This window comes from Ornithodoros turicata, chromosome 7 (genome assembly GCF_037126465.1).
Source record: "Ornithodoros turicata isolate Travis chromosome 7, ASM3712646v1, whole genome shotgun sequence".
NCBI classification, from domain to species: Eukaryota; Metazoa; Arthropoda; class Arachnida; order Ixodida; family Argasidae; genus Ornithodoros; species Ornithodoros turicata.
Window position 1 is genome coordinate 37,911,321 of NC_088207.1, and position 15,243 is coordinate 37,926,563.

The following is a 15,243-nucleotide window of genomic DNA, read 5'->3' on the forward strand; positions in this document are numbered from 1 at the left end:
CTGACGTTGCTTGCGTTATTCCTCGGTTTCGGCAGCTCGTCGCCTTTGCTCAGAATGAGTCTCCTTTTGGCGCGGCACTCGTACTCGGTTCACACTCCATTGTGAACCGAGTACCTTCCATTGTGTACTTGAATTCAGTCCATACGCGCCTTGCACACCCTCAAGTCAGACACGCCCGCGTCTCTGACGCGCCGCCGAGACCGCTTCCGCAGACGTGCTCCTCTGCGTGACATCACCCGCCGCGGCGCGCGTACATTGGCTTCCGCTCCGTGACCTAGTTTCTCTTACTCTCAACTCTCGACTGCTCTCCTCCTCTCTCACGCGGCGTGCTTCCCTGTCCACGTTTTGACCACTGATCGATACCGACATTTTTCCTTCAAATCACGACTTCTGATGCTAACGCAGTAAACGAATTATGTATTCGATTCGGAAATCGATTCGAATACATGATTATCCGCTTCGGTATGTAAAAAAAATCGAATATTAGCACAGGCCTACTATACATATAACATAATGACAACGCTTCGTACTCCGTTTTTAGCAGACGTCTCTTGAAGTTCAGATATCTTCCCACCTAGCGTGGCCTCTGCGTGTTGCTGCAGAGATGCACGGAAATAGCACATTCAGTAGCGTTCGACTACGTTTGATACACAAACACGTCCATACTACACAAACGCATAATATGAATGAAGTGCCGCGTGATTTTTGTAATTGTTTTAGGTTTAACTCTCGCGTAGGAGTCTCACCGTTTGTGTTAGGGAGTCGTCGCATTTCTTCTGCATTTCACGTAGTTCACCTCGAAGAACATCGTTTTCTCTCTCTTTGTCCCCCATCTGACTTTCGAGCCGCCCCAGCCGTGACCTCAGCTGTTGCAGTTCTTCTGTGGGAGCAGCACATCTGGCTTCCATGAGTGTCCTTTGCTGTTGGACGATATATCTTCAGCGACCGCGCTGTACCACAGCACAATCGTTCCTTTACTCTTTCGCGCAAGAAAATTATCACGTCAAGAACTTCTACTTACGAACTCCGCTATGCTGAAAGCATTAGGGGAGAAGACAAAGAAATACTTAGATATTCTTGTATACTGCTGAAAGGTTCATTAAGCCTTACAGAACTGTAGTCATGACTGGAGTACACAGAAACATATATCCATGAACCTCTACGTGCACAACTTAGAAGTTAGAAGTGTAAGGTCGGGCTGGTGCTGAATATATTCTCGCTTTTGCTTTCCTCCTAGAGACATTTGGTACGCTACTATTTGCACTGCAAATATGTTCGATACCACAGGATAGACATTTCAAAGTTATCTTTTGCTACATCTGGGACCTGCAAATACCATAACGATACGTAGAACTAACATAAAATAGACCGCGTATGTACCTATAGAGCGCAGGATCGGTACTTTATGAGGCTACGTCTCTGGCTATTTTTTTTCCTGCGATCCAAGACAAGGCTTTCATTGCCAAACACGAATGTGTCACGTGCAGCTTGGACGTATTAATACTGTTTCAATAAACTTGTTAACGTTGCACAAGAGAAGTAAGATAGCACAATTATATATATCTATTGGTACGGAACAGAAAAAGAAGACAAAAGGTTGGGTAGTTTCAGATAAAAAAAAAGAGTAAAGGTTCCTCTATAGGTTTAGACATGTTACTCATGTATGAATTGGACATCGGGTGCGTCTTGTAACACGAAGCCACATACACACTGTATATAGAGAGACTGGGAATAGCTGAGAGCTCTCGTATGCAACTCACTCTGTGGTTCGAATCATCTGCTCGCGCGAATACCGAGATTTTAAGTTATTAATTACTGAGGTGATTTTGTTGCATTCATATATCAGAAGTTTTTTTTTTTTTAAGTAGTGAAATGCCTTTTTTTTTCAATTACAATAATTTGGCAATATATCCTCGGTTAGGTGAGCCACCTTATGGCCGCACTATAGTGATCTCCTGGAGTGTCGCCTTAATTAATTTTCATTAATGGACTTTTTTAATTACGAAAGATAAAAATTCTGGTCAGTGACAACATCTGTTCCCCGAAAAAGGGTCGAGCCAATTTTGTGCAAGGAAATGGTCCCGGAAAAACGGCAGATTTGGAGGCCATCTTTTTCGCGCCCCCAGAAATGCGCTCTTCGATTTCCGCACCAAAAACGTGTTGAAGTAGCAGTGGGACATCGATCCATACCGTATGATGTATCAGTGCACACAATTTCTCACCTAGCTGGCATAGATAATTAGAAAAGGAATATTTTCCTTTGAGCGAGTCGGCGCTCCTCCACGGAAGAACGGTCCAGCAACACTGGGCTTCACCTCACCGGTATTGTTCGCGCGCGCCTTTCTGCAGGTTCTGCTCTACCGATGGCGAGTACTTTACAACGAAATCAAGGAAGGAGATGATACCATGTCACACGAAGAAGGCCCGTGCGAGACTAGCTGTGCCTAGAGATGCGAAGTCTCGAAAAAAAACCCGGTAATTTTGAAAAAAAAAAAAAAAAAATTTCGGTTTCTTTTCTCGTCTCCGGAAAAATTGCCCGAAATTTCCAGGAGAAAAAAATCAAAAATAGAAAGTCTAGTGCCTTTGAGGCGTTCCAACCCGCCAACAGTGCCTTAGATGCCTCTAATCCGCCAATAACCACCAACTTAGAGCTCCGTCTTGCCGCTCCAAGCGGTCGTCATCGCGTTCACATAATGTCGCAGTTCTGATTGGGGTGGGCGGGTTGTTCTAATTACCTATCGCTGGGTAGACAGCAGTCTCATGGGATGCTCTGCTCTGCATTTATGCCTAAAGGATGAACACTCCAGAGAGACCACGTAGCTCCAGACACCATCCAGTTAGGTGAAGAAGAAGAAGAAGAACACTACTAAAGTTTCTAGCTCATTATATGCTGTTGTTTGGCCGGCAATGCTACGACTCCATTTTAAATGGGAAAGAGACGCTGTAACCACGTTTGTTTTCATTTTTCAAAGAAAAAAAAAACCGAAAGAAACCGGAAATTTTGCATCTCTGGCTGTGCCTCCATGTATACAAAAGACCGAAGAGGGAGCTTTCAGGAGTTTCGGTTTCAATACAAACTTCCCCTCTCTTTTGACAACTAACGAGTCCTCGACTCAACTTTGTTTCTGATTTCTGACCTCGTACTTTGTGATTAATTTCTGGTGCTCCTCTTGTTGTACGCGTAAAACCTCATCCTTGGTAGCAATTTCACTTTCCTGCAAGAACGTATAACTACGTGTCAATGTACCTCATGGCACCAGTGTCCACTCATGTTTCGAAATACGCTATGTCGCTTTGCCCCTGTAAAGAAACATGATGGAAGGCACCACAATTTTTTTTTTCCTGAAGAACCTACCGAACTTATTGACGAATTGTTCCACCTCCCTTTAACTCCGAGAGTAAACAAGAAGTAACTACTGTGTGGCCACGCATACAAGGCCTTCTGTTCGACGTTAAGACACGAACGTGATACTTACAATTTCTTGCTTGTGACGTTCCTCCCTGACTTCATTCTCTAGGGCATGGAAACGACGGTTTAGCTCCTCGTACTCTGTGATCAATTTCTCGTGTTCCTCTTCTTGTATGCGTAAAACCTCATCCTTGGTGGCAATATCACTTTCCTGCAAGAACGTATAACTACGTGTCAATGTACCTCATGGCACCAATGTCCACTCATGTTTCGGAATACGATATATCGCTTTGCCCGTGTAAATAAACGTGGAGGGCACCTCGAACATTTTTCTCTGAACAACCTACCGAACTTATTGAGGAATTGTTCCGTCTCCCTTTAACTCCGAGAGCAAACAAGCAGTAACTACTGTGTGGCCACGCATATATGGCCTTCTCTTCGACGTTAAGACAAAAATGTGATACTTACAATTTCTTGCTTGTGACGTTCCTCCCTGACTTTATTCTCTAGTTCATGGAAACGACGCTTCAGCTCATCGTGCTCTGTGATCAATTTCTGGTACTCCTCTTGTTGTACGCGTAAAACCTCATCCTTGGTGGCAATTTCACTTTCCTGTAAGAACGTATAACTACGTGTCAATGTACCTCATGGCACCAGTGTCCATTCATGTTTCGAAATACGCTATGTCGCTTTGCCCCTGTAAAGAAACATGATGGAAGGCACCTCATTTTTTTTTTCCTGAAGAACCTACCGAACTTATTGAGGAATTGTTCCGTCTCCCTTTAACTCCGAGAGCAAACAAGCAGTAACTACTGTGTGGCCACGCATATATGGCCTTCTCTTCGACGTTAAGACAAAAATGTGATACTTACAATTTCTTGCTTGTGACGTTCCTCCCTGACTTTATTCTCTAGTTCATGGAAACGACGCTTGAGCTCATCGTGCTCTGTGATCAATTTCTGGTACTCCTCTTGTTGTACGCGTAAAACCTCATCCTTGGTGGCAATTTCACTTTCCTGTAAGAACGTATAACTACGTGTCAATGTACCTCATGGCACCAGTGTCCATTCATGTTTCGAAATACGCTATGTCGCTTTGCCCCTGTAAAGAAACATGATGGAAGGCACCTCATTTTTTTTTTCCTGAAGAACCTACCGAACTTATTGAGGAATTGTTCCGTCTCCCTTTAACTCCGAGAGCAAACAAGCAGTAACTACTGTGTGGCCACGCATATATGGCCTTCTCTTCGACGTTAAGACAAAAATGTGATACTTACAATTTCTTGCTTGTGACGTTCCTCCCTGACTTTATTCTCTAGTTCATGGAAACGACGCTTCAGCTCATCGTGCTCTGTGATCAATTTCTGGTACTCCTCTTGTTGTACGCGTAAAACCTCATCCTTGGTGGCAATTTCACTTTCCTGTAAGAACGTATATAACTACGTGTCAATGTACCTCATGGCACCAGTGTCCACTCATGTTTCGAAATACGATATGTCGCTTTGCCCCTGTAAAGAAACATGATGGAAGGAACCTCTTTTTTTTTTTTTTCCTGAAGAACCTACCGAACTTATTGAGGAATTGTTCCGTCTCCCTTTAACTCCGAGAGCAAACAAGCAGTAACTACTGTGTGGCCACGCATATATGGCCTTCTCTTCGACGTTAAGACAAAAATGTGATACTTACAATTTCTTGCTTGTGACGTTCCTCCCTGACTTTATTCTCTAGTTCATAGAAATGACGTTTCAGCTCCTCGTGCTCTGTGATCAATTTCTGGTACTCCTCTTGTTGTACGCGTAAAACCTCATCCTTGGTGGCAATATCACTTTCCTGCAAGAACGTATAACTACGTGTCAATGTACCTCATGGCACCAATGTCCACTCATGTTTCGAAATACGATATATCGCTTTGCCCCTGTAAATAAACGTGGAGGGCACCTCGAACATTTTTTCCTGAAGAATCTACCGAACTTATTTACGCAGTGGCTATGTAAGAATTTCGAATTTTCCGTCGAATTTGTCCCGTCTCCCTTTAACTGCGAGGGAGAACAAGAAGTAACTGTTGATCTGACTACACATATGGTGCCAAATCTTCTGTTCGGCGTTATAGTACACAATAATGAATACACGAAGGTGATACTTACAATTTCTTGCTTGTGACGTTCCTCCCTGACTTCACTCTTTAGGGCATGGAAACGACGCTTTAAGTCCTCGTACTCTGCGACCAATTTGACGTGATCCTCTTGTTGTGCGCGTAAAACCTCATCCTTGGTGGCAATTTCACTTTCCTGCAACAGCGCATTGCCAAGGTATCTCATGGCACTAATGACCACTCATGTTTCGAAATACGATATGTCGCTTTACCCTGTAAAGAAGCGTGGAGCGCATCGCGAACTTTCCTTTCTTTTATTTGTTGCTGCTTCATATAAACAAATCACATCCTGGAATGGTCACGCATATTTCTTTTGGGAAGCGCGCATTTCCGGAGAAAATTGGTTAAGAAGAATGCGCGCAGTTTTGGCGACCCCCCCCCCCCCTCAGCTTCTTCTGGCGTGCTGTGACGTCAGCTCATCTGAGCACGCTTATTAGCTGCCGGAAATCGTCTGCTGCAGCACAGGAGCAAGGCGACCGATCGACTGCTGTGTGTTAGACGTGGGACGCTCGGCGCCAAGTACAACCGCAAAAAGAAGAAAAAAGGGCGCGAGCGTCACTGTTGGGCAGATGCATAGAACTCTCATAATAACTAGAAACCAAGTCAGTGAAGGGGACATCTCAACATGTGAGCCGCCATGATCGATACGTTAGGCCTAGCGTGTTACGAATGGTGTCTGCTACGAGTGCCGTGCGCCGTTATTTCGTGTCGCACCACAAGGCTTAAACAGTACGATACTAGTTCCTCACGGAATAAGACACAATCCAAGCGCACACGTGAGAGCAGACAAAACAAACACACTTCGCACACGGCATGGCACATGGAGCGCAGCGGAAGCACCCGATCGAAAAATCCATACGAGTCAATCCTAATGGAACCATTAGGCCAATAGATCTACCGTAATTTCGGACATTCCCAATAGGATTAACGGTTTTGGTGGGACCATTAGGACCTAAGGGTCTAATGGTTTTAATTGCCACTACGGACTAAATCTCGTGTCTTCAGAATCCTACCAAAGTTATGTTACTTAAATCTTCTTGTCTCACTTTACGTTCCTGAAAAATAGTTTGGCTCTACGTTACGCGAAAGCTAGATAAAATTAATTTTTATTTTTGAGAACTGTGACGTCACGTTAGGCTCCGACGGAGCTCCTGACTCTCATCTGGCAACGCTGTTGTCCTTCGCGTATTCCGCTCACTTTTTGCACTCCGTTTGCGGACCCCTCGTGACATATCCTCCGACCGCTCCGACCTTCGAGAAAACACAACGAGGGAGAAGACACCTCTTCAATTTTCCCTTCTTACGGTCAGCCTCACGTGACCCTCCCCAAACGCCTGTGTCGTTGCTAGGAGAAGAGTGTCCTCTCCAGTACATGACATCATTGTAATTTGTGGGTTTATGATTACCTCACCCGCTCCTCACGTCATCGAAATTTGTGTAAGCTCAGCAGATCCTCAAAAATTGACAGAAATGCACAGTGTTTGTAAACAGTATTGAAATTTCGCGTATATAATCCTTGAGGCACCTTCTTTTCGTGGAATAAATGAAATAAACGATGTTTATCGAGTCCGGAGTGGCACCTTATGGGAGCTCCACAAAACGAAACGCACGTTTTTAGTAAAAAATTGGCGTTTTCTTTCTGCCTTTACAATTTAAATTGTCTCACTTCAGTATTTTTTTTTATTTTGTTTCGTAGACTTTTCAAAATAGACAATGCACGTCTGGGACATTCTATCACCGCCGGTCAGGACTTGTGTAGAGGAAGACTCATCTCCTCTGCATTTGGTGACACGGACAACGAATATACACCTCAGTCCGGTGTACAATTCGGCTTTCTACCATCCCAAATTTCACAACGGCCACTGTCATCGGGCAGCAACATCCGCACACCTGCTCAAGAAGCAGACGATGGTTCTAGGGCCCGCCTATCGTGCGTCCGCCGAGTACCTCTCTCCACCGGGGCTCGTAATAGGAGGCTACGCTCGCTCCTTCTGACCCGGCACCCTTCGGCTTCCACGCCCCGTACCGGTCACGGTACGCCGTGGTCCCGCACTCTTTTCCAGGCCTCCACGTACTCCGCGATGGCACCCCTGGGCATCACCAGCTACCGTTCAATGAGCAACACGCTCCTCTACCGGTCTCGGTACATCGCTGTCCTTAAGCCCTGACGCCGCACATGCGTCAGCTCGGCAACGCTTCCCGGAAGACGCTCGCGGAAATGCCTCACGCTGCCCCCATCGTCCTGCTACCACCTGACATGACGCGAGATGACCACTGGCACAGCAGCACGACGCACAGCGCGCAACGTCGCCAACGAACGTCCACGCCGGCTGTTCTGCCGCGCCCGCTGCCACGAACTCAAGCCGTATGCCAAGCTGTCCCCCGTCCACGTGTCGTCATCATTCCTCCCGTCTTGGTATCGACGCGAGCCTCAACCGCAAGCGCAGCTCCCCGTCTGATGGGGGGGGGGAGTGATGTGGCGGCCCGTGGACGACGACGATGTGACCTAGCTGCCACGCGCTGCCGCGCTGGCGCTTCAGTTCTACCGGCACCGTCCTAGCGTGACACCACGAACATCTGCCCGCTGGGACATTGTATCACTGCCGGTCAGTATTCATCTCCTCTACACACGCAACGCTTACAGAAGTAAACATAGAAAAGTAAAAAAAAAAAAGGAAACGCTCTCCAGAACCGAAGCCCAAAAAGCTATCTTCCATTTCCTTTGATGTATTGGCATCAAAGTGTGTATTGTCATCAAGCAGGCGAACTACCTATGGAGGTAGTCCCTTTTGCACTGATACCAGCTGCACTCTTCCTTCGACATTGTTTTCCGATCCCTTCCATGCTCTTTTAACAGGTAGCGAACGTACACTTTTTTCAATGACAAGTAGAGAGAGCATATCTCGAGCGTGTCGGTTACGTTCAAAACACAGTATAATAACGCAAGAGGGTATACACAGAGAGACCAGTGGCGTAGCCAGAAAACTATTTCGCGAGTTGTTCTGTGAAGACTGCGTGGGGGTGGAGAATTTCACTGTTTCCCTCTCCCAAATGCATATAAGGTACATTTTCGGGGGGGGGGGGTTGTACTGTTTCTGCACCGGAACGCCCCTGACAGAGATAGACAGCAGGGAATTCCCTACGCACCCCTCTGGGGGGGTGGGGTACACTCGCCCCTGGCTTTTCGCAGCCCCCCCTGAAATGTTTTAGATTACCCAAGACAGCTTGGCTACCAATGCATATACCTATAGCCATGTGTACATAAACATGTCCCCCCCCCCCCGGTAGATTTCTGCGCAATCTACTGACGGACGGTTGGACAACAACTAGCTTCAGCTAGCTGATATGCAAGCGAGTTTATGTACACATGACATGTCCCTTTCTGTAAGGGAAATCGTTTCTCCACGCGGTGGTGAGGAGAGAGCTGCAACTGGTGGGGTGGGTCTCAAAATATATCACTTGACTTGAAGTCGAACGCTCCTTCTGTGCTGGCCGTCCGAGTCTGTATATGCTCTCGTGATCGTTCTCATGTGTTATATGCAAGGCGTTGTTGTGCTTCTCTCTTTCATTTCGCGCTAGCATTCTAGATGAACCCCGGCTGTTCGCCGTGCACAAGCGTGGGGAGTGGACAGCAAGAAGGAGTGAGAGACAGTGTAGCACACGTGCAGCCTGCTTAGACGAAAGGGATGGCAGCGAGGTTACTTACAATGCCCTCTGCGATGTTGTGCTGGCGACGTACTAGATAAAGGCAATTTGTTTAGAAGCATTTCAAAGTGTCCACAGTTCTCCCAAATGTACTGCAGGTCAGGAAAGTGGCCTTCTTCTAACTCTCATATCGGGATAGGATGTGAAATTTTTGCAAACCCTGCTCCATTACCGCGAACGACCTGAACCAAATGAAGCTCTCTGCACGGCACTTCACCGTTGTGAACCACGTGTTACATCTCGTAGTTCACGTTCAGGAGGCAGTTCCAGCGACACTCCAGTTCGCTCTCTGCTGATGCTCTGTACAGCCCCAAAGACCACCTAGACTAGGCTAGACTAAACTAGACCTAGACTAAAGACCGCACCCCGTGCTGTACTCTCCTGACCAGCTCCACTTGTGCAGTAGGCGTCCAACAGCGAAGTACCAGAATAGTTTCTTTTGCTGCCACCTGAGACAGTTGCCTGCTCTTTGTGAAAGCTCCCTCCTTTATCTTTGAACCAGTTGGGTATCGGCTACATTTCTTTGTTGTAGTTGGCCACAATTGCATTTCACTTACCATGTTTGCTATTTTGTTATCGGCATTTTCCCTGAAATTAGAACGTTTATCACAGTGTTAGTCAAAACGAGCCAGCAGAAATTGGTGCCGTAGATGCAAGGCCAGGGGCGAAATAACACGTCATGTACTACACTTCAGGAACGACTACGCACCTCCCCTGCTGACCCTGTGAGTAGAGAGATACTTCCCCGAGAAATCTTCCCCGGATTTAGTCCCCAAAGGTCGAAAATTGTCCATTTTCATTTTATTTTTTCTTGGAGTTGCACCATTTCCCGTCGGACGGACTGCTACTCCGCAATGCTAGGCAATCTCGGTACAAAAGGAAAGGAACCTTCTTAACAAATCATTAAGTTCCAGTCAGGTTCTTTTCCACACTGCAGTCTTTTATTTAACCATGCGCGAAGCATCCACGTAACGCAGTGAACTCGATTCATCCTTACCCAGACGCAGCTTGACATTGCAGTCGCATAATAAGATTCACTATTTGCTAGCTCTACTCGACATGAGGGTATTTTGAGCTCATTTCGGTCATTCCCCACGTCAACTTGGAAAACGCCCAGCGCTCAGGCTTTTCCTTTCCCCTTTTTCTGTGAATCGCCTCCCCCTTAATGTGCAAGCTGTCTTCTCGAAGGGGCAGCTAGATGTTGTAAAGTAGGCAGTAAGATGCCGCCTTGCGTGTATTTCAAAGAATATCATGATTTGGTGAAAAGGCGAGATGATCGAGATGCAAATGTCTTTACTTGCAAGTTCTGCAGCATTTAACAAAAAGTGCTTTTTGGAGGAAACTTCTCACCCTTTTTGTGTGGCGACACACTCGTCGCTGTCGCTGTGTCTCCCGTCGTGTCACGCCCGCCTCAATTTCGAATATTAACTCAGTTACAGAAAGTAAACGACAAAAAACTCAGAATTCTCGGAAAACAAGTAAACTACGAAAAATACCCTCCGAATATGCCAAACGAATTAAACCCGGAACCCCATTAGCTCCGAGATCGAACGGTGTCGGCACGCTGCGGAGAAACGATGAACTACCGTAGTGTGGGTAGCTTCGTCGCGTCGACTGCTTTTACACGTTTATTTTCTGCGTTCAGTGCAGTAGGTGGAACATTGGGGAACCGAACAGCATCGTACCATCGCGGCACAAGTGATATTGTTAATATTTGTGAACACAAGTGAATATTTGTTAATCCAAAGGAAACACAAGTTATGTGCTTTAGAAGCCCTCAAAAACAGATAACTGAAACTCCGATATATCTGCGTGAGGACACATGTAAGCAATGCGGGTGTGTACCATTAGAACTTTCTCCAATCATGAAATATTTGGGTATCATTTTCGATCAGTTTCACACCTGGTCTTCACATGTTCTATACATTTGTAAAAAGCTTATTGTAGTCTGATTGTATCTGCATAGAATGAGACAGTGGGTATCACCTTACATTAGGAAAATGGTTTATACATCACTGGGTGAAAGTGTTTTACATTATACGGCATAACTTTCTATGGAAATGTTTCAGAGGCTTCGAAGGCCAGGATTGATGAAATAATTTCTGGCATTCTTCGAAATATTCTGTACGTTGCACCAGGTATATCTACAAGTTTTAATATCTTCTATCTCTTTTTATAACGTCTTCCGTTTTACGGTAATTAAGCGACACTATTATAGTTCAGAGTACAAAAATGTAGTAGTGCGCAAAACATCACTAAGTACTTCTTTACCACTGTATATAGAATCCCGAATACACACCAAATATGGTAAATATCAAAGAAAATTTTATGTTCATTTAAAACCATCCCAAAGGACTTAATAACTTCCAATCCCAGACGAGTTTTCAAACATTAAACAATTCCACAAACAATTAATTAATTAATTAATTAACAATTAATTAATTCAAACAATTAAACAAGTCTAAAAAGACAGTTTCAAACAAGTTATTTCATACGTTCTGAACTATTTCGTAGCAAGTAATAAGTTTCTCTTTACACAAGTTTGTCACAGGTGGCGGGTTATTGCAGTTTGTGGCAGGGGGCTTAATCGCTTGCATGCGTTACGAGCTAACGAGGGGCGGGGCACCTGTCGAGAAGGCAGACATGTACAAGATACTCAAAAATGTATTTAAGATAAGATAATAAATACTGACGTTAGAATGTAATTAAGATAGAGTATAAATACATGGAAATTAAAGTAATTAAGATAGAGTACGAAATACTTTAAAAAGTATTTGAAATACAATTAAGATACTACATATTTATCCTTGAACGCAAACAGTCACCAGTCACTGGTCAATCCGCCGAGTCGCCGCAATGTGACATGAATCACCTAAAACCCGCGTACTATGCAAGCCGTCCCTGTGTGATAGGAGTCATTTAAACACAAGTCCCCAAAAGATGACAAAGATATCATATAACTCCACTAAGTATATGTGACCCAGAACAAATCAAACTTCTAGCAAGTCCCTGCTCGGCGAGGTCAGAATTCGGCGTTACCACGTCAGGGCACACATAATAGAACTCTCACCCGCCCAGGATTAGTACATACGGGGCAAGATCTCTAAATGGAGACTTCCTAGAAGGGCCAATGTCCGGGTCAAGTCCGAGGAATTCAGGGAATTTCCACTGAACAAGCAAGATAATGGAAAGGCGAGACACACAAAGTTTGAGAGGGAGATCCAAGATATGCAATTAGAGTATTGAGTAGAAAATACCATAAAATGTATTTTAAATAGAGTACAAATACACAAAACAAAAAGTATTGAGTAGAGTACCAAAATACCGCAAACTGTATTTAAAATACAGTATTTTAAATACAATACTCCAAATACGTACAAGTCTGCGAGAAGGGCACGTGATAAAACACGCGCACAACGCTCTTCGTGCGATACGTGAAGGGCGTGGTATACGTCATAGGCAATGTGTGACGTGCCATCTTTTTGAATTTCCCGCCCGCCTTTTTGAATTACCCGCCACTCGTTAGCTCGTAACGACTGTAACGACGATGTAGCGATTGCTTGTGTACATGTTGATTGAAATAAGTTCCTATATAGTTTATTGTCGCTGACTGGCGTGACCAACAAGCCCTTAGGGTTAGTAGAATATTTGTAAGAATGTTGAGGAATAAAATATGAAAAATATGAAAAAATATGTAAACTACGAATCTCGGCCGGCGCGTTATCCACACTAGAAAGGTGGCGATGTTGCCCCCTATAGGTTGATATCGCAGCGATAATATTTTTGACAGCATTTCTTGCGCAATGTACTTACAACATTTGCTGTGCAGACATCATCTCACAGAACTCCATTTCTCGGTTCTCGAAAGTCTTCTGCAGTTCCTCATATTCGCCCTTTAAATTTGTGTAGAGTTCGAGGTACCTGGACGCCTCTTCCATGTACTGGCGTGCGTCTTCCTGGGTGAACTGGTTGTAAATGAGTTTTGGCTCTGTCTCTTCCACGTTGTTTTCCACGCATTGACGTTTCTGAAAGTCATTACTTCATTTGATGTTGGACAGCAAGGAGCCTGCCGTTGAAAGGAAAACAACGAACTCCAAACAAGAAGAAAAAAAAAAATGTGTGGTTGAAATATACACTTAGACAAGTAAGCGTTGATGACTCAGCTGTCACCTCTATTGTCGTGTACAACAAAAGAACGGCGTTTCGGGTGCTGAAGGAGATCTTAATATGTTATTTGTATGTTTAGCTACGAAGATGACTTTCAAACGAAAGACTTCATTAAGAAAGACTTCAGAAACGAAAGTTTCATTAAAGGTCCTAAAAGGGGTAATACCCATTTTAACGCCGACGGCTTTAGAAATTGTTTTTCACGAAACTCATTCGAATTTTTATTTAAATAATGAGCGCCTCACACTCATTCACACGGTGCGCACCTTGTAGGTGGTATCGGACAGATACTTGTAAAAAGAAAGTTCTTCTATTGGTGCTCGCGTTCGCGAATTATTTAGCGCGGAGATATAACTGGAACAACCTATACGAGGTAGCTTCTAAAACTTTCCTGCGCAACTGGCGCCACGAAAGAGTGAGAAACAATTGCGAGTCTCCCATTTCTGAATTAGAAGCTCGGCGCCCTTGAAAAGTAGCCCCACGGTCTACTGCATGTTTGAGGACGGCATCCTTGAGTTTGTCGATTTTTAAGACGGTGAAAGTCCCAGACGTGGATAAGAAGGCCACCACCCTTGTATACTGCCAATAGGCAGATATCAGTTCAGGTGTATTGCAGAGAGCAGGCAAACCTTACGTGTAATGTACACATTGCCATTATTATAGTGTCACAGAATCGTCGTCGTCATTGCACTCGTCCAGGAAGAACCGTAATGTGCAGCCGTTTTCCCTGGGATTTTCCACAAAAGCTTTGGGGCATATCTCGCCACGGCTCCTTACCAAGTTTGCCCAAGACGGGTCATGCCCCCATATCTACGGGCCAACGTGGTGATAACACAGTAACGACCCAACGAAAATACATACGCTCCGCATGTGCAATGTATTCAGTGCAATGTGACACGCAGACCTGTGCAGAAGCATACATACAGACATACCTGTGCAGAAGCAGCTTCCACGTGTTCCTGAAGCAGGCGTACCAGTTCTTCACTGTCCCTTAGCTTATCCTCCAACTGGGCTATGACCCGATTTTGCTGTCCAGTGTCCTGTTGCTCTCCTGACCGAAGCCCGTGTAGCTGTGACTCCAACTCCTGAAGTCGCTCATTGTTGCGCAGCGCGTTCTCCTACAGATAAAATTCCTTCGTGCTTTGTTTACCTTGGCTAGTTAAAGTGCTAGAAAATCTCGCGATGATAACGACAAGACAAGGAAAATTTGGAAAATACGATAATATACGGCGAACTTCCTTGCAACCCCATATGGTGCACTGGAGGTACCTTCACGCACAGCTGTCGCCACGATCTTTTGTTGTTTTGAGCACGTCCTTCCACGTGCCCGGTCTGTACGAAATGTTGCGTGTGTCAACTTTTGTCCTGCCTGCATCTCTGTGGCTTCTGAGACTTTCAAGATGGTTCTACGTGTCCTTCTACATGGTCCACTTGATCTCCCAACTCTTACAGTAGCGTTGATTGACTTTTTTTAGCTTGTACTTTCTTCCATAAAGAGAACACGGAGCCATCGTCCTCGTTGCTACGGAACACAATGCAATTTGTATAACTAAATTATAAAATGATGTTGTTGTGGTCGCCCTCTTTCTTTCAGGGGGGGGGGGGATCCACTCTCTGCAGGTTCTGTTCAAATCGCTTAGGCCAGCATCTCACTAACGTAGAAATCATAAGGTGAGAGGGTAGAAGAAAAGGTGGGAGAGAGAGTAATGGGGGAGAGCAAAGGAGTTGTACGGAGCCGAGGCCTCACCCCACTGTCCAAGTCCAGGAGCCGCCATGACCTATATTATGGATTCGACCACAGCTTTTCCACG

The 15,243-nt window shown here is 45.1% G+C and overlaps 1 protein-coding gene across 8 annotated transcripts in view; it reads right to left on the bottom strand.

The window, feature by feature from the left end:
- Positions 1-15,243, bottom strand: part of LOC135401013 (golgin subfamily A member 6-like protein 1) — a 29,256-nt gene that overhangs the window by 5,336 nt on the left and 8,677 nt on the right. For 3 of the 8 annotated variants that reach the window (XM_064633108.1, XM_064633106.1, XM_064633103.1), the window contains exons 4-15: positions 14,365-14,550; positions 13,079-13,290; positions 9,823-9,853; positions 9,631-9,714; positions 5,553-5,696; positions 5,095-5,238; positions 4,686-4,829; positions 4,282-4,425; positions 3,878-4,021; positions 3,477-3,620; positions 747-920; positions 531-596 (exon numbers count right to left, since the gene is read on the bottom strand). In XM_064633108.1, the coding sequence (XP_064489178.1) occupies positions 531-596; positions 747-920; positions 3,477-3,620; positions 3,878-4,021; positions 4,282-4,425; positions 4,686-4,829; positions 5,095-5,238; positions 5,553-5,696; positions 9,631-9,714; positions 9,823-9,853; positions 13,079-13,290; positions 14,365-14,550 (1,617 nt within the window). The remainder of the gene's footprint in view (positions 1-530; positions 597-746; positions 921-3,476; positions 3,621-3,877; positions 4,022-4,281; positions 4,426-4,685; positions 4,830-5,094; positions 5,239-5,552; positions 5,697-9,630; positions 9,715-9,822; positions 9,854-13,078; positions 13,291-14,364; positions 14,551-15,243) is intronic. The other 5 variants (XM_064633105.1, XM_064633104.1, XM_064633110.1 and 2 more) reach the window with 3 other exon arrangements.